The 21,025-nt window shown below is 56.6% G+C and overlaps 1 protein-coding gene across 6 annotated transcripts; it reads left to right on the top strand.

The window, feature by feature from the left end:
- Positions 1-1,224: 1,224 nt before the first annotated feature.
- ADCY6 (adenylate cyclase 6) lies at positions 1,225-20,941 on the top strand. 6 transcript variants are annotated; one of them, XM_036891789.2, is made up of 22 exons: positions 1,225-1,370; positions 5,592-6,450; positions 10,039-10,188; positions 10,567-10,688; positions 10,775-10,886; positions 11,052-11,179; positions 11,667-11,825; positions 11,903-12,044; positions 12,150-12,278; positions 12,533-12,558; positions 12,781-12,928; positions 13,101-13,237; positions 13,400-13,487; positions 13,643-13,759; positions 14,040-14,198; positions 14,484-14,662; positions 15,538-15,573; positions 15,656-15,785; positions 16,093-16,356; positions 17,154-17,358; positions 18,183-18,307; positions 18,522-20,941. In XM_036891789.2, exons 2-22 carry the CDS (start codon positions 5,593-5,595, stop codon positions 18,645-18,647), a joined length of 3,540 nt encoding a protein of 1,179 aa, XP_036747684.2. In that variant the 5' UTR covers positions 1,225-1,370; position 5,592; the 3' UTR covers positions 18,648-20,941. The 6 variants fall into 6 exon arrangements, with proteins under 6 accessions (XP_036747684.2, XP_036747693.2, XP_036747649.2 ...); XM_036891798.2 differs by having other exon boundaries at positions 1,244-1,370; positions 5,589-6,450; XM_036891754.2 differs by lacking the exon at positions 1,225-1,370 and adding an exon at positions 1,428-1,653.
- The last annotated feature ends 84 nt before the right edge of the window (positions 20,942-21,025 follow it).

The following is a 21,025-nucleotide window of genomic DNA, read 5'->3' as shown; positions in this document are numbered from 1 at the left end:
CAGGAATGCAGGGAGGGCAGGGTCTGAGGAGGGGGCAGCCTCAGATATCTAGGTTGTGGGACCCTGGGTGGGGAAGGGGCTGCTGAAGGAAGAAGGAGCTTCAGGTCTGCCAGAAGGAACCGACAAGCTAGACAGCCAGACCTCTAAGGGAAGCCAGGCAAGCTGTCCTCTTCCCAGCTCTCCAGGCATGGCACTCTAGAAAGTCAGACTCACCGGCATCCTGGGAATTCACCCTCTCCCCCATTTTTCTAACCGTCAAAGGGTTAAGCAGCTGTCTCCTGATTTTCCTGTCACCCAGGTAACTTGGGTCTCTGCTTTGTGGGAGAAAAGGTGTGAAATAAATGAAGGTCCCAAACAATTTCTCAGTATGTGCACCTAGCAATGCACCAAACCTCCAACAGAGAAGCACAACTCTCTGCGTAGAAGGTGGACGGGGAGTCTGCTCCGCGGCAGGTGCAGGCGACGAGCTCCCCAGATGGAGTGGGGCCAGTGGGCAACAGGAGACTGCCCCTTCCTAGTCTCCTTTCTGGGCTCTGGGTGCCCCAGAGGGTTGCGGGGGAGGAGAAAAGTGGTGCGGAGAAGCAGGCTACAAACACCTGGCGCCTTGTGGAATGAAATCTTAATTAATTATTAAACTGAGTTCCCGCGGGAGGGAGGAGCAGGGCCGGGGCAAGCCTGGAGGGAATGGCAGGGTGGGGGCTGGGGCTGGGGGCAGTGAGGAGTGGGCGCTGGGCGCCGGCTCAGACCCTAGGGTCTCTGACCGGAAGGAAGCTGACCCTCCGTGTGCGGGGAGGGGGGCGGTCGCTGTGAGAGCGAGCCCGTGTGCGGGTGCGCTGGGGGACCCCCGGGGAGGGCGGGCGGAGACTGCAGCAGGATGCGGCACGCGGGTGGGGGGCCAGAGGCCGCCGGCAGGACGCCCCCCTCCCGCCGGGGTCTTGATCCCAGAACAGTAGCCACTTGTTTGCCCTGGACTGAGGGAGGGAGCGGCCTGGGGGGAGGGGTGTGCGCGGAGGGAGGGTCCCATTCTTTGGTCTCCCCGACCCGTGCCCCGTTCCCGGGAAGGGGAGTGGGCCGCCCGGCCCGGCTTCTCGGGAGGCGGAGGGGGAGGGGGGTGCCCAGACAAAAGGAGCTTGTGCCTTTAAGGCGGGGAGTCCGGGAGCCGGCGGGGAGGGGACTTCTGGATCCGGGGTAGAGGGCGGCTGCGCTGGACAACAAGGGAGGGGGCGAGGGCCGGACGGGCCGCGGGCGGCGGGAGGGACGGCCGGGACGCGCGGGCACCCAGCAGGACCGCGGCGCGGCCGGCCGGCCGGCCGGAGCCCGCGGGGGCGGCGGGGCGGGGACCCGGGGGAGGCGCCGACCCCGGCCGGCAGGTGAGACCGCGCGGGCCGGTGTCGGGGAAGCGGCGGCGCTGGGCGCTCGGGCGGTGCGACTTGAAGACTCCCGCGCGGCCCCCGAGAGTTTTTCGGTGGGGGAGCGGGAGCCTGGGATGGGTGGGCCCCGTACGGCCTGGGGGGCGCCTGCGGCCGTGGGGGCTGGAGGTCAGGGAGATGGGGAAGCAAGGACTCCGAGCTCCCCGCCCTCACCCGGTGCCGCATGCCACCCTGCCTCACCCTCCGCCCGGGCGAGTTCCTGGCTCCTTCGATCAGGCGAAAGGCATGTGCTGGGGGAGGGGCTGCCCTGAGGTCTGTGCGGGGGCTGTGGGGTGAGCCTCCGCTTTGGAGGTGCGTGTGAGCGTGGCTGGGGAAGGGGAGGCAGCCCTTTGCAGAGTGCCCCTCCCGGCCCCTTACTTCAAACCACGGGAATGAAAGGGGTGGTGTTTAGGCCCTCGCGGGGTGGGCTGGGGGCACAGACTTTATGCAGAACAGGCTGTGGGGCCTGATGAGAAACCGAGGTGAAATCAGTCAGTGAGGACTCTCCCCATGCCTTCCCCTCACCAGAGTGCCCCTGTGAGGTACAGGATCCCAGTGGGGTTTGTGGGGTTGGAGGTGGAGGTGGGAGCCCTCTGCCTGGAGGGACACCAAGGCCTGGGGAAGCAGGGAGGCCCCGATGGACTTCCACAGCCGTGGCCTGAGGGCGCTCCTCTACATCTGGGATTGAGGCCCAAGTCCCAGCATGGTGGGCGGTGCTGGCACCGAAGGGCTCTGCCAGGGCAGTGCCTTCTGCCTTGAACTTTCTAAAGTTGTTTTATATCCCCGGGAGCCTCCTTTTGCCAAGGAAGGCAAGGGCAGAGGGGCGCTGGAGACAGGATGGATGGAGGTAGCCCGGAAGAGGGTTTGGGCGAGGGAGCAGGCAGAGCCATCCTTGGGGCCCGGCCTTGGCTTGCTTCAGACTCTGGGTCTCAGGCTGGAGGGTCAGGTTTTGGGAGGGACTTGAGGTCAGGAGGCACAGGGCCTCCTTCTTCCAGTCTGAATGGACATGCTTCCGGCTTTGGGAGCTGGTGGTGTCTGGAGTAGTGAATGGAGGAGACCATGACCCTGGAGGAGGAGGGTGTGCGCAGCACAGGCTCAGGAGCCCTGTCTCTGGGGAAGAGGAGGTGGTCTGTGGCTCATAGTGCTGGGTTCTTGGATGAGGAGGTTTGGGGACCATATAGGGAAATTTTGTGGTTTTGAACAGTGACCTCCCCTGTTCCCTGCCATTCCAGTCTGGTATGGGGTGCCAGGAGTGCAGGCAGTTCCTGGAGTGGAGTTCCAGGTGGGATGGTTGCAGTTGGACAATTACAGAGCTCTGAAGCTATCCCCTGGTGGGGTCAGAGTGTTCTTGGGGTTGTTATGTGTTCCCCTGGACAGTGGCTGACCCTTCCTCTGTGCATATGAGCCAGATGCTTGGGTATGCTTCCAGGGGCTGGGAACGTGGCCAGAAAAAGGTCCTTTGGGAACAGAGGTCTGGGCCAGTGTTGGGGGTAGGGAGGGAGTAAGCACAGGGCAGGGGACTGGTGAGTGGGAGGAGGCTGCAGCAAAATGTCATTGAGGGGGGAACCTGCTCACTCTGGGCTTTGTCTCCAGCAGCTGTGGGGACTGACCGCCGGGGACACAGGGACTGATTGCACCAGGCGTCTGGCTGGGGAGATGTGTATTCTTGCTCATGACTTCCCTGTCTCCATCTCTCGGACACTGGCAGAGTCCTGGATTCAAAATGGTGTAGGGTGGGGAGAAGAACTCATAATTATCGAGTGTGTATGAAGTGACAGGTACTGTTAGGTTCTTTCCTCACAGCTTAGCATTTTACAGATGAAGAAACTGACACATGGAGGTTAAGTAACTTCTCCAAGGCTATATAGCTAGCGAATAATCACACTAAGGTTTGAAACCTGGGTTTTGCTCCAAAGATCATACTTCTAATGAAGTATTTTGAAAAGCCAGGCTTTCTTTGGTGACCTCTTGCAAATGTCAGCCTGACCAAAAGCCTTGGATTTCTAATCTGTCCCTCTAGATGGGGCTGTTGGTGATGTTAAGGAGTTGAAGGGCATGCTGCCCTGTGGGATAGAGGAGAAGGAATACCCAGAGTACTGGGCTGAGAGTGAACCAGGGATGGGGGCTTCCTGTGTGCAGAGGACCCCAGCCTGCCTTCTGCTTTGTGCACCCCTGGGTGTCAGCTTGGAGCGCCACTTGTCTTGGTTGAGTGTCTGGTCTTGTGGCCACCTGGGGCAAGTGCTGAATACTCTCCCCGTGTCCCCTAGTGAGTACAGATGTCAGCACTGCTGTCTGAAGGTTTAAGTCCGCTCCCTGTGGGCATGGAGGAGTGTGGCCCTGGCGGACACACAGGTATCCGTGGATGAGAGAGCTCTCATCCTCATCCGCACTTTCTCCAGCGCTGGCTCAGCTCACAGATGCATTGAGGGTGTTGTCATGGACTCCTCCCACCCTACTTCCGGACACTTCCTTCTAGGAGACCTGAGATCTAGGGCTGATGTGGTTAAGCATGATCTCTGTAACTGGGGCCAGCCATATAAAACTGCCATGGACCTCAGTTCGTTTTTTTGTTTTCTCCTGTCAAATCTGTCCTGTGCCCCAGGTGGCCACATGAGCAGCTTCACATGTTTTTGGTGAAGATCCGATGGAATTAGACATGTGAAAGGACCTTGAAAAGTTTAAAGCACAAAGTGCACAGGTGTATTTTTTCCATCCATCCACTCATCATCCACTCAACGAACATTTATTTAGACTCTGCAGATACAGCAGTGAGCAAAACAGGCCCAAGTCCTTGCCCTCATGAGGTTGACATTCCAGTCAGGAGAGACACAATGAACGAACAAGAAAACGATATAGAATGGCAGTTGCTGATAAGAGCTGTGGAGAAAAATAAGGCATAAAGCTGGTAACAGTGATAGGGAACGCCAGGAAAGGGGGTTGCTATTTTCAGAGTGGTCAGGGAAGGACTGGGTGATAAGGGGACATTCGAATTGTGACCCAGAGGTGCTCCCGTTCCGAGCAGAAGGAACAGTGGGCACCAAGGTCCCAGGCTGGCCTGTGCACAGTGTTGGCGAGCAGCAAAGAGGCTCATAGGACGGGGCTGCAGTGAGAAAGAGCAAGAACCAGAGAGGACTGTCACGATCAGCTTTTTATTTCATCTTAGCTGCTCTGTGCCAGTACCCTTGAGCTTGATTGCTTTCTATCTTGTTGACATACATTTATTGAGTCCTTGCTGTGAGCTGGGCTCAGTACTGGGTGCTGGGGATAAGGCACTGAGCAAAACAGACAGAATCTCTGCCTCACAAAGTTTATAGTCAGAGGGGTGGTGATACAATTGAACAAGAGACAGTTTAGTAACTGTGGTAAGTACTCTGGAGGGACCATACAGGGGCTAAGCAGGGGACCAGACTGAGTCCAGATGGGGGAGCCGGACCTCTTCCCTGAGGAAATCACATTAAGCTGTGACCTGAGGCAGAAGTTGAATTTAGCTTATGCGTAGTGTGCATGTGAGTGTGGTGCGGAAGGGTGTGGAGATTCTCTTTTGTACAGAGGTCCCCAACTGGCAGTTTACAGGCTGAATTCATTCCATAGATGTGGTTTCTTTGGCTCATGGTGTTGAAAAAAGTGAATTACTTGCCAACATTAAGAAGTCAGGAGATGTCACATTAAAATCTAAGTTTTTTTTCAGCTTCTGTTGAAAAATCCAAAGATGAGGCTCCACTGGGAATCCAGGGACAAGTCTTCCTGTCCCTGGTGTGGGTGGAGCTTGTCCCCAGGATCAGGCTGTGCACTCTCTAGTCCCTCCCTCCCAGATCTCCTGAACCCTGGGTGCTTCTGCTCATTGACAAGGCATCTGAGTTTGTCACCACCAAGAAATCAGTGCTTTTTAGAGAAGAGGGGGATGTTTAAGTGGACTGCTTTGGAGTAGACAGATCGGATTAGAATCTTGATCCTTCACCTGTGTGGCTGCTTGATCTTGAGCAAATTACTTCACCCACCCCTGTTGCAGTTTCCTCACCTGTAGAGTGGGGATACTGTTGTCTTTCTCCATAAGTGTATGAGAATGAAGTGGCCGAAGAGCTTAGCTTGGTGATGGGAAGTGCTCTGTTAATACTAACATAACTGGTGTTGGCAGGTGGTGATGGTGGTATTAATTCCAGCTCGTTCCTTTCTTCCTAGCAGCATGTCATGGTTTGGTGGCCTCCTGGTCCCCAAAGTGGATGAACGGAAAACAGCCTGGGGTGAACGCAATGGGCAGAAGCGTCTGCGCCGTGGCCCTCGGACCAGTGGCTTCTGCACACCCCGCTACATGAGCTGCCTCCGGGATGCACAGCCACCTAGCCCCACCCCTGCAGCTCCCCCTCGGTGCCTGTGGCAGAACGAGGCCTTCACGCGGAGGGGTGGCCCGGGCAAGAGCACGGAGCTGGGGCTGCGGGCAGTGGCTCTGGGCTTTGAGGACACTGAGGCAACGGCGGCTGTCGGGGCAGCTGAGGTGGCACCTGATGTGGCACCCAGGAGCAGGCGATCCTGCTGGCGCCGTCTGGCGCGGGTATTCCAATCCAAGCAGTTCCGCTCAGCCAAGCTGGAGCGCCTGTACCAGCGGTACTTCTTCCAAATGAACCAGAGCAGCCTGACGCTGCTGATGGCGGTGCTCGTGCTGCTAATGGCAGTGCTTCTGGCCTTTCATGCTGCGCCTGCTCTCCCTCAGCCGGCCTACGTGGCCCTGCTGGCTTGTGCTGCGGCCCTCTTCGTGGCACTCATGGTGATTTGTAACCGACACAGCTTCCGCCAGGACTCCATGTGGGTGGTGAGCTACGTGGTCCTGGGCATCCTTGCGGCTGTGCAGGTCGGGGGTGCCCTGGCAGCCAACCCCCACAGCCCCTCTGTTGGCCTCTGGTGCCCTGTGTTCTTTGTCTACATCACCTACACGCTCCTACCCATCCGCATGCGGGCAGCTGTCTTCAGTGGACTGGGCCTCTCCACCTTGCACCTGATCTTGGCCTGGCAACTCAACCGGGGGGATGCCTTCCTCTGGAAGCAGGTGGGTGGTCAGGGAGGAATTGAGGGCACCAGGCAGGGAATGAGAAGTCTGGTCCTGAGGGAGGCTGAGCCATAGGTGGATAGCCCTGCAGGAATGTCTGGCTCTATCTGGGAGGAGGGGCAAGTGGTGGGAGGTCAAGTTTCAGGGGGCCAGCCTCCATTTGGGATCTGGGGCAGAGAGCACCGCTGAGGGCAGGGAGGGCTCCCGGACCCAAGCCTGTCCTCTGTCACTGTGGGCCACAGTCTGTAGCTTTGTCCTGAGGCCCTTGAGATAGTGTAGCCTGAAGAGACATAATGTAGGGCTAGAGGTGGGAATGTGATCTTTAGCCTGGGGTGGGGGCAGGGCTGAGAGGGCAGTGTGGGCTAGTCCAGGTCTTGGCATCTTTGGCCTCAAATTGACCCCTGCAACTCAGGCTCTGTACCATCCCTGAGAAGCAGCTCTAAGTGGTGATTTGGAGGGATCAAGCAGGTTTTGGGTGGAGTTAGCAAGGGCGGAGTTGTCTCTGCTGGACCAAGGCCACTTGTGAATGGGGTTGGACTGTAGAAGAGAGGGTATTAGGGCCTGATCTCATCCCCACCTTCCCCTGCTGAGCATCAGTGTCTGGCAGCCTGGCCTTGAAGTTCTCTGCTGGGTGCTGGCTACTGCCTTCAGGATCTGAGTGCTGTGTGAGGTAGGGCTTGCCAGCACCGTGATGGGTGAGAAATGAAGGCTTTGGCTGCAGGCGGACCTGGTTGTCCAATGGCCTGCCTTCTTCTCTCTGAGATCTCAGACAACCAAACTTGCCTCTCCCAGCCTTAGTTTCCCAGTCTGTAAAACTGGGTTAAAAATAGTATCTACCTCATGATGTTGCTGTTAGGGCCCCACCCTCTCTCAGCTTGGAGCAGAACCTGACAGGGCAGCTTCCCACCTGGGGGCTGGGAGGTGTGGGGAGTGCCGCAGGGGATGGTACCCAGGGAAAGGTCTTCCAGAAAGTCCCTTTCACAGGGATGTGGTCGGTCTTCTCGGTCAGCCTCCTGACCAGGGAGCAGAGACTACGGTGTCTTGCCCAGCTGATCCTCCAGGGGCTGCTTGTAGGCACAGTCCCTCAGCCGACACACCTCATGATCCCGCCACTGGCACCCTGATTTAGAGGGTGCTGTTTTCTGTCTTGTTCAAGGTTTGCGGGCATCAGCCTCTGCCTTGCCCAGAGCTTGTGGCCTGTAGCCCCCCAAACCCATCCACAAAAAGGAAGTTGCCTGGGGCTCCCAGGGTGAGAAGCTGGGTGCCCTGGCATGATGCCCTTTCCCGCCCAGCCCGACAGCCCATGCTCTGGAACAGAATGTACCTTTTTAAAAGTAACTTTATAGCCGTTTGTTTGTGGAGCATGTGCCCACAAGGCACTGTCAGACCTCTTAAAGGGCCAGGGTCCTTCTGCCTCTGCTGGGCCCCTGCTTATTGCCAGGGTAGACATCACACTGGGCTTCAGGGTTGCACTGCCCTCGTGGGAAAGGAGGAGCTTGGAGGTAGTGCCTCCCTACTCCTCATCCTCTCTGATTGGCCAGAGGTGGGTGGGTGTCTCTTCCCTGCTGTCAGCTGACATGGTGCCCAGAGCCAGGCCTAGGACTTGATTAGGGAGGCACAGCCTCATGGAGGTCAGGGCCGTGCCAACCTCCTACCTCCTGAGGGGCACCTGGCTGCATCCTCATGCAGTGGGTCTTGGGAGGCACATTCTTGGGGGGCTGGGTGGAGAAAGTTGCCCATGCCCCTGTGCCCGTCCTTGGGGCCAGGGTTGCCCATACCCCTACTCTGAGGTGAGAACGATTCCTTGCACCAAGTCCGCCTATGGGTTACTGGATGGGGTGGGGCTGTGGCCTCCTTTCTGAGCTCTTTGGGTAGCTCCTTCCCGGATCCAGCCCTGTTCACACTCGCTGGAAAGAGCCTTCATTCTCCTCCGACCACGTATTCAGACCCACTGAGCAGTTTCATCCAGGGACCCTGGTCCAGCCTGGAGTCCCCTCTGGTGCCCTGGCATCTGTTTTTTCTCATAGTTGGATAAGGGTCTGTGAACAGATCTATTTCAGTCTCTTGTCCCTCTTGTCCCCCTTCTCCTTCCCTCTACCATGACTCACATTTTCCTCTTGGGCTCCTGGGGCCAGGAAGGGAAGTTGCCTGGTTTGCCCCCCTTCCTTCTCCCCCACTGGGGGCTATTCTTAGAACCCCTGAGGGAGACAGTGTGCCCCTTTCTTCACCCCAGCTGCTGACCTGAGAAGGAAACTGGGAGGTCAATCCTCGAGGGTCAGAGCTAGACATGGCTTGTGGGGTTCTGGACCCACACCTCCATTTTACCTTAGAAAAATGATACTGAGGTCCTGGAGATTAAGTGACCCACCCAAGTTTGCAGGACTGCAGTTCTGCTTCTGGGCAGAGCCCAGAATTCCTGGTTTCCGGTTGGTGCTCTTTCCCTCCCTTCTCCCCAAACCAGAGCCTTACCAGAGCCAACACGGGTGGAGCCACAAGTGCCAGGTTAACCCCTGTGTTTCCAGAAACATTGAGGCCGGCTTCAATGTAGACTTGCTCTCTAGTCAGTTCTGCTGCTGATGATTGGTGGCTGAACATCTTGGGATCAGAGTCCAAGGGTATGGGGCCTGGCTGGGCCAATTGTTGGGCGTGGCTGGTCGTGGCAGCAGCCCATCCCAGTTAGGAAGGGTTCTTCGAGTCAGTAGAATGGATGACTCCCATGCCTGGGCTCTGAGGCTGAGCCTCAAGAGCCTGGGTGAGTGGAGTGAACGGGAATATTGGAAACCTGGATGCATTATGCAGTAAGGCAGGTCACAGGCTTCACAGTCTGACTGTCCTGCACTCAAGTCCCACACCAGCCACTGCCAGCTGTGTGATCTTGGGCAAGTTACTTGGCTTCTCTGTGCCCTAGTCCCCTATCCTTTTAAATGAGATAGTGTTACCTACTTCAAAGAGTTGTAAGAAACCCATTAGTTACCATATAGAAGGCTCCTAAAGAATCCAGGCACTTTGTAGATAGCCAACAGATTAGCTCCAGTAATAATAATAACTATAATTATTATTACTGTTATTATTATTATGTGAAATTATGTGAGGGTACAGAGGGCCTTCAGAGAGCTGCTTCTTTTCCCTCTCTAGGTTCTAGATGAAGAAACAGGTCTAGAGAGATGAGGTGACTTGTCCTGGGCACTCCCAAGAGGATGTAGTGCTCAGGTTTCCAGGGATTGTCCTGGCAGGAGAGCCACGGGCAGAAGGATTTGCCTTTTGCCTTTTGTTTGGATAATGGTGGGGCAGGAATCATAGTGTGCTGGGCCCAGCTCCATGACCTACCTGGCCCTGGTTAGTGCTTCTGCTCCCAGGAGCTGCAAAAAAAATCTCACTTCTAGCTATGGAGTGCTCTAGGCAGGGGGCTGGCGTCCTGTGGAGAACAGGAGAGACTATTGCAGTTGTGGGGGTGGGACAGACAGGGCACAGGATGCCAGTTTCCTTCCCAAAGGAGTGCAACTATAGAGATCCTGGCAAGGTGTGCCTGTGGGAGGTGTGTGCATGCATGTGTGTGGTCACCTATCTGCCTCTGCCACCCTCCTGCAGCTCGGTGCCAACATGCTGCTGTTCCTCTGCACCAATGTCATTGGTATCTGCACACACTACCCAGCTGAGGTGTCTCAGCGCCAGGCCTTTCAGGAGACCCGTGGTTACATCCAGGCCCGGTTGCACCTGCAGCACGAGAATCGGCAGCAGGTGGGGCTGCCCTCTGTGGCTAGGGCCTCCCTGACCTCACCCCCAAGTAACTCGCAGACTAGATCTGCCGCTTTGTACAACTTTGTGGAATAAGTGTGCAAGGCCCCCCAATGGTGCATAACACAGGCCCTAGGACACTGGGCTTCCTGCCCTGTTCCAGGTGGGAGGGAGTGGATGGGAGCACATCTGAGGAGCTGAATGGGAAGTGGTCAGAGAGGGCTGGGATATATGTTGCTGTGGTTCTGACTGGGGAGGTCCAGCAGGGAAGCACAGGTCTCCAGACAGGTCTGGGTGGGCTCTGGGGGTGTGGAGGGACCAGAAGGTATGAAAGTGTGAGATCAAGAAAATAGTGGCACCCTGTTGGAACTACTGGCCTAGGAGCGGCTGCTGCTGTCGGTATTGCCCCAGCACGTTGCCATGGAGATGAAAGAAGACATCAACACAAAGAAAGAAGACATGATGTTCCACAAAATCTACATCCAGAAGCACGACAATGTCAGGTAGGCTGGGAGTGGGAGGCTTGCAGGACAGGTCGGGGGACCTGGGACTTTCTGAGGGCCCTTGCATCTTCTGCCATCTTTCACAGCATCCTGTTTGCGGACATTGAAGGCTTCACCAGCCTGGCATCGCAGTGCACTGCTCAGGAGCTGGTCATGACCCTGAACGAGCTCTTTGCCCGGTTTGACAAGCTGGCTGCGGTGAGGGTGCTGGGGCTTGGGGAGGGCTGGCCTTAGTGAGAGCACAGCCTCGTGGCGCAGCCTGTGGGGATGGGGCAGAAGGGGTCTGCAGCGAGGGTGGTGTGCCAGGTAGGTCGGGTGGGCAAGAAGAGAGCAAAGGTAACTCTCCCTCTACTTCTCCTTTAGGAAAATCACTGCCTGAGGATCAAGATCTTAGGGGACTGCTACTACTGTGTGTCAGGGCTGCCGGAGGCCCGGGCAGACCATGCCCACTGCTGTGTGGAGATGGGGGTGGACATGATTGAGGCCATCTCGTAAGCAGTGCCCCTCTCAGGCTTCCCGGAACTGAGGGTGCCCTGGCCTGCTCCTCCCCTCTCATATGTCCTCAGGACTTTTCCTCCGTCTTAGCTGTTTGTCTGTCTTTGAGATCCATTGCCAGGGAGGTTAATGGATTTTTCTTAACTCCAGCCAGCTGGGTGGGGGGGGTAGGGAAAGCTGTGGCGGGGGCACTGGGGCTGGGGAGAACACCAGCTCAGCAGGGCTGAGGGGAGAACAGCGATTCCTCCTTTCCTGGTTCAGCTCCACAAGATGCTCCTGGGCCCTTGCTGGCAAACACAGTTCTCAAATTGGTCCTTGAGCCCTATGCAAGCTTCTGCCCATGTCCAGCCAAGGCTGTGCTCCTGTGCCCTGTGTCTGGGTCTGTCCTTGCCCTCTTGGCTCCAAGGGGATTGAGGGCCTGGGCTCTGAGCTGGGGGTGGGGAAGACTGTTCCAGGAGCTGAGCCGGAGCTGCCTCCTCCCAGGCTGGTTCGTGAGGTGACGGGTGTGAATGTGAACATGCGTGTGGGCATCCACAGTGGGCGTGTGCACTGCGGCGTCCTTGGTCTGCGGAAATGGCAGTTTGATGTGTGGTCCAATGATGTGACTCTGGCCAACCACATGGAGGCGGGGGGCCGGGCCGGGTGAGTGTGGGGCCCGGGTGGTGAGGGATGGGAGTAAGGTGGGAGAGCCTGGGTCTCACCTCCCTGTCTGCGCACAGCCGCATCCACATCACTCGGGCCACACTGCAGTACCTGAATGGGGACTACGAAGTGGAGCCAGGCCGCGGTGGCGAGCGCAATGCATACCTCAAGGAGCAGCACACTGAGACCTTCCTCATCCTGGGAGCCAGCCAGAAACGGGTCAGGCCGGGGTGGGGTGCGGCAGGGCCAGGAAGGGAGAAGAGCAAGTGGGGGGAGTGGGCAGAGGGTCTGGGCCGCTCTTCTGAGCCTGTGCTACCCTCACAGAAAGAGGAGAAGGCCATGCTGGCTAAGCTGCAGCGGACACGGGCCAACTCCATGGAGGGACTGATGCCACGCTGGGTACCCGACCGTGCCTTCTCCCGGACCAAGGACTCTAAGGCTTTCCGCCAGATGGTGAGGACCTGCAGCACCAGGACCTGGGCCTTACATCCCAGCACTCTTTGTCTCCTTCCCTCTTCTGCCTTCTGTGTGTGGCCACCATCTCCATGTTTGGCTTTCCATATTGGGGTAGGAGGGATGATTCCGTGCCAGGGGTCCCAAACTATGGGGAGGAGCCCTCAGCGCAGTGTTGGGATGGGGAAGGGCTTGTAGAGGTGAAGGGGGGGTCTGCCCATCACCTCACTTGCACACTCTGTCCCCTCCTCCAGGGCATTGATGATTCCAGCAAAGACAAGTAAGTCAGATCATTGAGGAGGGAGAAGGCCCTTATACCCTGGGACTGGGCTGTGGGTTGCCAAAGTCCCCTCCTTCCTGGATCCTAGATGTGTCATGGGGAGCAGGTGCCCCACACTCAGCTCACATTCCCTCCTTTGGGTGCTGCCCACGCCCTCCCTTCTCATTGCTTTTCACATGGCAATGCTCATGCACCTGGTGAAGTCATGCCCCCTGCCCTCAGCCGGGGTGCCCAAGATGCCCTGAACCCCGAGGATGAGGTAGATGAGTTCCTGGGCCGTGCCATTGATGCCCGTAGCATTGACCAACTGCGCAAGGACCATGTGCGCCGGTTTTTGCTCACCTTCCAGAGAGAGGATCTTGAAAAGAAGGTTTGGGGGATGCAAAGGCAGAAGGACAAGGTCTGGGGGAGGAGGGAAGGGCCTGGCGGGAAAGTCTGAGGGGTTTTCTGGGGAGTGAGGATGTGACCACAGGGCAGGGTGGGGATTCCTATCAACTGGGCCAGCCCCACTTGAGGCACCTGATGGTGCTCGCCTCCCGCAGGGCAGAGCCTACTGCCCAGCCCAGCCTCCTCTCCCTCAGTACTCGAGGAAGGTGGACCCCCGCTTTGGAGCCTATGTGGCCTGTGCCCTGCTGGTCTTCTGCTTCATCTGTTTCATCCAGCTCCTAGTCTTCCCACGGTGAGAGCCCTGTCCCTTGCTCAGCTCTCTTCCCTCCACCCCTTCCTAACTACCCAGGCAAGTCCACAGCCCCTGGAGCCTGCCTCCTGCCCCTCTGGGGAGTGGGACAAGGACACCCAGGTCTTCCAGAATGACGTTTTTCCTGGCCCTCTTTTGCCCCAGCTCAACCCTCCTGCTTGGGATCTATGCCAGCATCTTTCTGCTGTTGCTGATCACAGTGCTGACCTGTGCCGTATACTCCTGTGGCTCTGTATGTTGGGGTCCCTCCAAGGCTGGTGGGGAGCACAGGCTGGGCCAGGGTGGGGACCACATTGGGAGAGGGAGAAGAGGACCGCGCCTCCCCCATTGGACTCCATCCCTGGTTGGCTTGAAAGCCTCCAGTCCTCAGCCTCTGCCTCCCTGCAGCTCTTCCCCATGGCCCTGCAACGCCTGTCCCGCAGCATCGTCCGCTCCCGGGCACACAGCACCGCCGTTGGCATCTTTTCGGTCCTGCTTGTGTTCACCTCTGCCATCGCCAACATGGTAAAAGTCCAGTGGAAATTCTTCCGTCCCTCCTCTGTGCTAAGCACTGCTCTGGGTGCTGGGGGTAGAGAGGAATAAGACATGTTTTCGGCCCTCAGGGAGCTTGTTATCCTAAAGGAGGGGGTTAGGTTACTTCCAGGTCCCCCTCCTCCTCACCCGCCCCACCTGCTGTCCTTCCTGAGTGAGAACTTTAGCCTCTGGAGTTTAAGGCACCTGGGCATGGCCCTTGTGATCCCTCCTCTTCTTGGTCACCCCGACATACCTCCCCCAACTTTTGCAGTTCACCTGTAACCACACCCCCTTACGGACCTGCGCAGCCCGGATGCTGAATTTAACGCCGGCCATCATCACTGCCTGCCACCTGCAGCAGCTCAATTACTCTCTGGGCCTGGATGCTCCCCTGTGTGAGGGCACCGCACCCACCTGCAGCTTCCCCGAGGTGTCCGAGCAGGGCACAGGCGGGGACGGGGGCTCCTGATCAGTATATTGGCTCCTCTGTGCCAGGCTTCGTGATGGGCACTGGGGACCCAGGATCTCACTGGATACCTGACTCTAGGAGCAGCAGGGGCCCTGGTGTGTGGGGGGCTGGCTGTGGAGGGTGAAGGAGGTTTGGGTTTGAGGCTGTGGAGGGGAGCTGAGGCCAGGCAGGGGAGTGCAGGCTTTGCCTGCACAGGGGCGCCGTGGCTGCTGCCTCCACCCAACACTGCTCTGCTATCACCCCCAGTACTTCATCGGGAACATGCTGTTGAGTCTCCTGGCCAGCTCTGTCTTCCTGCACATCAGCAGCATTGGGAAGCTGGCCATGGTCTTTGCCCTGGGGCTCGTCTATTTGGCGCTGCTGCTGTTGGGTCCCCCAGCTACCATCTTCGACAACTATGACCTGCTGCTTGGTGTCCATGGCTTGTGAGTTTATCCTCAGTCCCATTAATGCCCCAGGAGCCTCCTGTCATCCCCACCTGGTGCCCAGGCCCCTTGTGCCCCTGGAATGCCGACACTCAGTTCTCACCTGTGGGGGAAGGAGGCAGTGGAGGAGCCCCCAGCACATGACACCAAACAGTCTCTCCAAGAAGCCCCCAGTCCTGGGAGATCCCCAGGCCTTTAGGCTAGACAGTGAGGAGAAAATTCCCTCTAGCATCTGTGTGGTGCCTTCATATCCCCTTTCTTAACCAACTGTGTGTCACCCAGCTGCTTGGTGGCAGAGCCCTGGCTAGAAACCAAACCTCTGTCTCCTGCTTAAGGGTTTTGCCTGGGACACCACCCTGGCTTTTCCTCTGCAAAACCCCACCCCTTGTGATATGCGGCCATAGCTTGGTCAGGTAGAAAAAGCCTCTGATGTCTGCTCTGCTGCTTGTTGGCTGTGTGACCTTAGATGGGTGAGTTACCTTCTCAGAGCCTCAATTTCCTCAAATGGCACTGCCACGTGGGTCACAAAGTTGTAAAGATTTGTAGTCACTGACACTTGTTGAAGGCTTACTGCATGCCAGCACTGTGCTAAGCCTTTTGCCTGCATTATTTAGATCTGATCCCTCTTTTATTGATGAGGAAATTGCAGCTTAGAGAGTTAGGCAATTCCAGGTCACATAGCTGGTAAGTAGAGGAGCCAGAAGTGAAACCCGCTCTTAACCTCTACTTTTAATGAGTTAATATAGGCAAAACCCCTAGACCAGTGCCTGATTTATGGCATGTGCTCAGTAAATGCAGTGTCCACCTCCCTTCCCATGTCCCCACCCAGCACCCAGGAGGAACTGGTGACTTTGTCTCTTGTATCTTCCTGCCAGGGCTTTATCCAATGGGACCTTCGATGGGCTGGACTGGTGAGTGAACATTCTGGGCAGTGATGGGTAGGGCTGCCAGATGCCTCCTTCAGACGCTGAGCTTGCCTCTGCTTACCCTCAGCCCAGCTGCAGGGAGGGTGGCACTCAAATATATGACCCCTGTGATACTGCTGGTGTTTGCGCTGGCGCTGTATCTGCATGCCCAGCAGGTGGAATCCACTGCTCGCCTGGACTTCCTCTGGAAACTGCAGGTGACTGTGTGGGCCTCTTGGGGAGGAGGAGGATCCTGCAGAGCCTCTGCCAAGGCAGAAGTGTGTCTTGTTAGCTGGCCAAGGCTCGGGCTACCCCAAGCCCACCCTGGCTCCGCGCCTCCTCCCTGCTCACCCCTTCTGCCCGGCCTCATCCTGCCCCTGCCCCCCTCACCTGTTCTTCAGGCATCATCTGTCCTTGCCTTTCCTCTTCCATGTGATTCCCTCTGATGCCTAGCTCTAGGCATGGGCTGCTGGCACCACCCCCTTGTGATTGTTGGGCAATGGGTGTTGGGTGTGGTGTCCACAGGCAACAGGGGAGAAGGAGGAGATGGAGGAGCTCCAGGCATACAACCGGAGGCTGCTGCATAACATTCTGCCCAAGGACGTGGCTGCCCACTTCCTGGCCCGGGAGCGCCGGAATGATGAGCTCTACTATCAGTCCTGTGAGTGTGTGGCCGTCATGTTTGCTTCCATTGCCAACTTCTCTGAGTTCTACGTGGAGCTGGAGGCAAACAATGAGGGTGTCGAGTGCCTGCGGCTGCTCAATGAGATCATCGCAGACTTCGATGAGGTACTTGTCCAGGCTGCCGATGCTGGCAGAGAGTGAGGGGTCTTGGGGACCTGGGGAGTGGGGAAAACTCTGGATAAGACGACAAGGATGGGAGGGGGTGGGTGGTACTAGAAGGGAGAATTGATGGGACCCAGAGATGTCAGGGGTAGGGGTGAGGGTAGGTACAGCGAAGGTAGGGACAGAGGCCTGCGAAGGTATCTGAGGCAGCAAGGAGGTCAGTCCTGGTGGAGCAGGATCAGCTGGTTGGGGTGCAAAGAAGGACGTGAGAAAGGTTCTGTGGAGGGGGCAGGAGAGAGACCAGGTGGGTGTCATTGAAGACGGCAGTAATCCGTGCACAGGGCCCCATGAGGCCAAGAAAGAAAGATGGTCCCCTAATAGATAAAATAGAGGCAAAATGTGAGGAAGTGGGCCAAATACCCAGGTCAGGAATGGGGTGTTCACTCTTCTCCATGGAAGTCACTTCTTCACTCTGGGACTCAGTTTCCCAAGAGGTGAGGGTTGGAATAATTGATGCCTAATATCCCTTCTGTGGGTCTGGAGTTTGTGAGCTGTCGAAGTTGACTTGAAGCTGTGTGCTCAAGTCCTGGCCTGCAGTTCTGCCCAGTGAAGGAGGCCTGTTTTCCTAGCTCCTCAGTCCTGTGCTGAGAGCAGCAGCCAAGAACGGGGCTTACTCACCTACAGGAGGGGAGTGTTCAGACAGGGAAGTGGGAAGGGCCAAGAGGGGGCACGAAATGAACACCGGGACAGGGGGGTTTGGCCTCTTTGCCTTGACAGCCAGGTCTCCCTGTGCTGTTCAGATCATCAGCGAGGAGCGGTTCCGGCAGCTGGAGAAGATCAAGACAATTGGTAGCACTTACATGGCTGCCTCTGGGCTGAACGCCAGCACCTATGATCAGGCAGGCCGCTCCCACATCACTGCGCTTGCGGACTATGCCATGAGGCTCATGGAGCAGATGAAGCACATCAATGAGCACTCCTTCAACAACTTCCAGATGAAGATCGGTGAGGGCTTGGCTGCCCCGCAGGTTTTCCCAGGACTGTTTCCGGGTGGAGCCCAGGGAGAGGGCTGGGGGCAGCTTTAAAGACACCCCATGAGGGCTCCTGCAGGGTTTCCCTTTCTCCTACCTCCTATATCATCTGATGTTATCAGAGATCATTTATTGAGGGCCTACTGTGTACTTGGCACTTTTCCTAGACATTTCTGAGCACATTTTAATCCTCACATTATTATCCCCTTTTACAGATAAAGAGACTGACTCAGAAAGATTAAATAATTCAGCCAAGGTCAAACAGCTAGTTGGTGGCTGAACTTGGATTTGAAACCAGGTTAATCTAAATTCCAGGACCTGTGCCCTTACCTATGGCCAGTCTGATAAGATGTACTTCCTGTCATATGAAGTGGTGGGTGAGAGGTGTGGTTAATAGCATGTGTTCTGGAGTCAGACTGGTTGAATTCTGGCTGTTTCACATACTTCTTTAGCAAGTCACCTAACCTCTCTAAGCTTCACTTAGCTCATCTGTAAAATGGGGATAATGATAACTACCTCATAGGGCTGTTGAGAGAATGAAATAATGGAAAATGCTGACCACAGTGGTTGGCCCTAAGGGAGCATTCAGTAGATTAGTGACTGTTACAGCATGACTGTCTTGACTCAGGGAAGCTCCTTAGCTCACATGCCCAGATCTTCCATTCTTTGCAATCAGGACACTTGTCCCTTTACCACTTTCTTCTCTGGGTCCTTCTAAAGGTGCCAGGAGGTAGGATGACCCCCTGGGCTGGCCCTGTAACATCCACTGGTCTGAGTTTCTTGCTGTCCCCATCCCAGGGCTGAACATGGGCCCAGTCGTGGCAGGCGTCATTGGGGCTCGGAAGCCGCAGTATGACATCTGGGGGAACACAGTGAATGTCTCTAGCCGTATGGATAGCACGGGGGTCCCTGACCGAATCCAGGTGAGGTGGATATGAGCAGAGGCTGGGAGGGATATGGGTCTGGAGGGCTTCCGCAGGCCCCTGTGCAGTCAGCTAGGACGGGTAGAGTAGCAATGTTCTGTGGTTGGTGGGGTGAGGGTTGGGGAGGGGAGCTGGCATGACTAAAGAAGCCCTGGGCCCCTGCAAGTATAGCAGGAAGGATCCTGGGCTAAATGGGCTCCCCTCCTCCCCTCAGGTGACCACGGACCTGTACCAGGTTCTAGCTGCCAAGGGCTACCAGCTGGAATGTCGAGGGGTGGTCAAGGTGAAGGGCAAGGGGGAGATGACCACCTACTTCCTCAATGGGGGCCCCAGCAGTTAGCAGGGCCCAGCTACAAATTCAGCAGAAGGGACCAAGGTGGGCATTTGAGTGGACTCTGTGCTCGCTGGGTGGAACTGTGGCAGGGGCTCAGACCCTGGTGACCACAGAAGGCAAAACCTCAGCAGGCTGTGCATGGACCATGTTTGTCTGCCCTCAGGCTGGTGAATGAGGGGATACCAAGAGGATTACGCAAGTGACTTTCTCTTTTTACTGGGGTAGGGCTGTTCCCTCTCCTTCCTTCCAGCTTTTGGGAGCAGGGGATAGGGCAGCAGCAGACCTGAGAAATTACAATGGTAGCTTGCCTTGCTTACATTTCCTTGTCTGTCTGGGCAGCAGACTCAGGGCTGGGCCCTTTCTTTCCCTTTTTCCTGGGAACATTTTGTACAAAGACTGGCGCAGGCTTCACAGTGCCTGTCCCATGCTTGCCTTCACTGTGCCTGCACCCCCAGCACTGGTCCTGGGTGCCCCCAGCCCCAGCCAGGTCTCCCTTCTCTGCACAGGGAAGAGGAGGGAGATGCTCTAGGGAACTAGCTCTGTCCATATATCAGGGGAATGTTTCCATTTGCCAAATCCTAGTCCCGTGATCTGTCCCCAAAGGGGAACAAAGGGACTTTCGACAGCTTGGATTTAGCCCCAGTTCCCGCACAGCTCCAGGGAAAGGGGCATCTGGCCTCATTGGTACTGTGAAAATGCCCAGTAGAGAGCAAGCACGTGTGTAGGGATGTCAAAAGATCAGGAGCTGAAAGGTCACCTGCAGGTGCCAAAACAGCAGGCTGACCAGGGAACAGGGTGGGGCCAGACTCTGATCTGAGGGCCCCAATGGGGTCAGAGTTAGGTCACTCTGCCCCAGTGCTCTCTTGCTGTCTGCTGGCAGTGGAGTGGAGCATCTCTACCCCTTCTGTTGCCAAATAGAGAAGGGTCAGGGCATGGAGGAAGATGACCCTTATCCCAAGCTCGTCCTCCCAAGTCTCTGGTAGTGGGGAGGTCCTGTGTGTCTGTGTAACGTGCGGGCATGTTGGCTTCACGTATGTGTTTCCCAGGCCTGTGTGTGTCCTCGTGCTCCTGCTCCTCGGCTCTCCACCCTGGGTTGCCTCTCTCCTTTGGGCCTCTGTCTTCTGGGAATCAGTCAGGGTTTCCCATTTCAGAGGATGGGGAAATGCCTAGGTTGCACAGGAGTGGGATGGGGCACAGTAGCAAGAGAGGAGCCCTGGGGAGAGGAGTCCTTTTTGTGCCAAATCCCTAAGTGCCATTTGGGGGCCGCGTGTGCAGCATGACTGTCTCCCTGCCTAGGGCAGGGGCCTAAGCACCTGCTTCAGCCCCAGTGCTCCATGCACTTGAACTGTCTGGGCTCAGGAATTTTCTGGGTTCCCCGTCTGGTGTCCTGGGACTCTATGCACTGGGACTGGGATAGCATAGGATCCCTCTGAGCACCCAGGTACTGGTACTAGGGGATGGGGCAGGCAACCCTGAAACTTGGGCCTTCCTCAGCCTTCAGCTTGAGTCTAGCACATTTCTGGCTCCCCTATCCCCGTGAAGCCTGCAAGGGCTGGCTGGAGGGATTCCCTTCCTATCCCTGCCTGCCTTTTACCCCTTTTCCGCAACCTCCTTGCCTCTGGCCTGCATTAACTGGTGCCTTGGTTTCTCTGTTTGTCCCTATTTAAACCAGAGGCATTAGCCTGAATTTTGCTTGAAGACTGCTTTGTCTTGGAGGCAGTTAGAGAGGCAGAGGAGAGAGAGTTGGGAGTTGAAGGGGCAGGTGGCACTCTGCCCTTCCTCATGCCTGCTGACTCTGGCTCCTTGCAAAGGCCTGATTTCTGGCTTGTACAGCCTGCCTTGGGGGATCTTCATGCATCCACCGAGTGAACCATCAGGCATTTCATTAGTCAAGGCAGGAGGAGGGGAAAAGCCTACCTGGTCCGGACGGAAAATCAGCTCCCCTTCCCTCAGCCATATCTTTGGATAGGAAGGGACTGTGTGGAGCCCTAGGGTCGGGGTGAGTGTGTAAGGAGACCAGAGTGGAAGACCTCAGTCTTAGGTGACTTGTCTCTCCTTCTTGCCAGGGCGAGGGGCCTGTCCACACCTTGGCTCCCTGTACCACAGTGCCCGCCATGCCCTTCCCCCAACTACCACTGCCCCCTTCCTCACCAGTTGATAGGGGAGTCAGTGCATGGGAGGCCCATGGACTTTGGTTTTATAATGTAACCACTGTGGGAGTGAGGGTGGGGGGTGTACCATGTATTTCAGTGAAATATTTAATATATTTAAATATCAATAAAATCAAACTCTTTGTAAAATTCCTTGTTCTCTGCAGATGTTCTGGGTTCAGGGTTGGGTCAGAAGTGTCAGAGGGTGGTACAGGAGGCAGCTTCCTGCTCAGG

The sequence above is a fragment of the Manis pentadactyla genome, chromosome 10 (assembly GCF_030020395.1).
Source record: "Manis pentadactyla isolate mManPen7 chromosome 10, mManPen7.hap1, whole genome shotgun sequence".
Classification (NCBI taxonomy): Eukaryota; Metazoa; Chordata; class Mammalia; order Pholidota; family Manidae; genus Manis; species Manis pentadactyla.
Note: the sequence above shows the minus strand (reverse complement) of the source record. Positions and strands in the feature narration are given on the sequence as shown.

What these genes read in the sequence shown, in the direction of transcription:
- ADCY6 (XM_036891754.2), top strand. Translation starts at nt 1,487, where the DNA reads ATGGGTGGGCCCCGTACGGCCTGGGGGGCGCCTGCGGCCGTGGGGGCT. An exon ending in CAGAAGCACGACAATGTCAG is followed by an intron (nt 10,689 to 10,774) that starts GTAGGCTGGGAG and finishes CATCTTTCACAG; the next exon opens with CATCCTGTTTGCGGACATTG. An exon ending in GACATGATTGAGGCCATCTC is followed by an intron (nt 11,180 to 11,666) that starts GTAAGCAGTGCC and finishes GCCTCCTCCCAG; the next exon opens with GCTGGTTCGTGAGGTGACGG.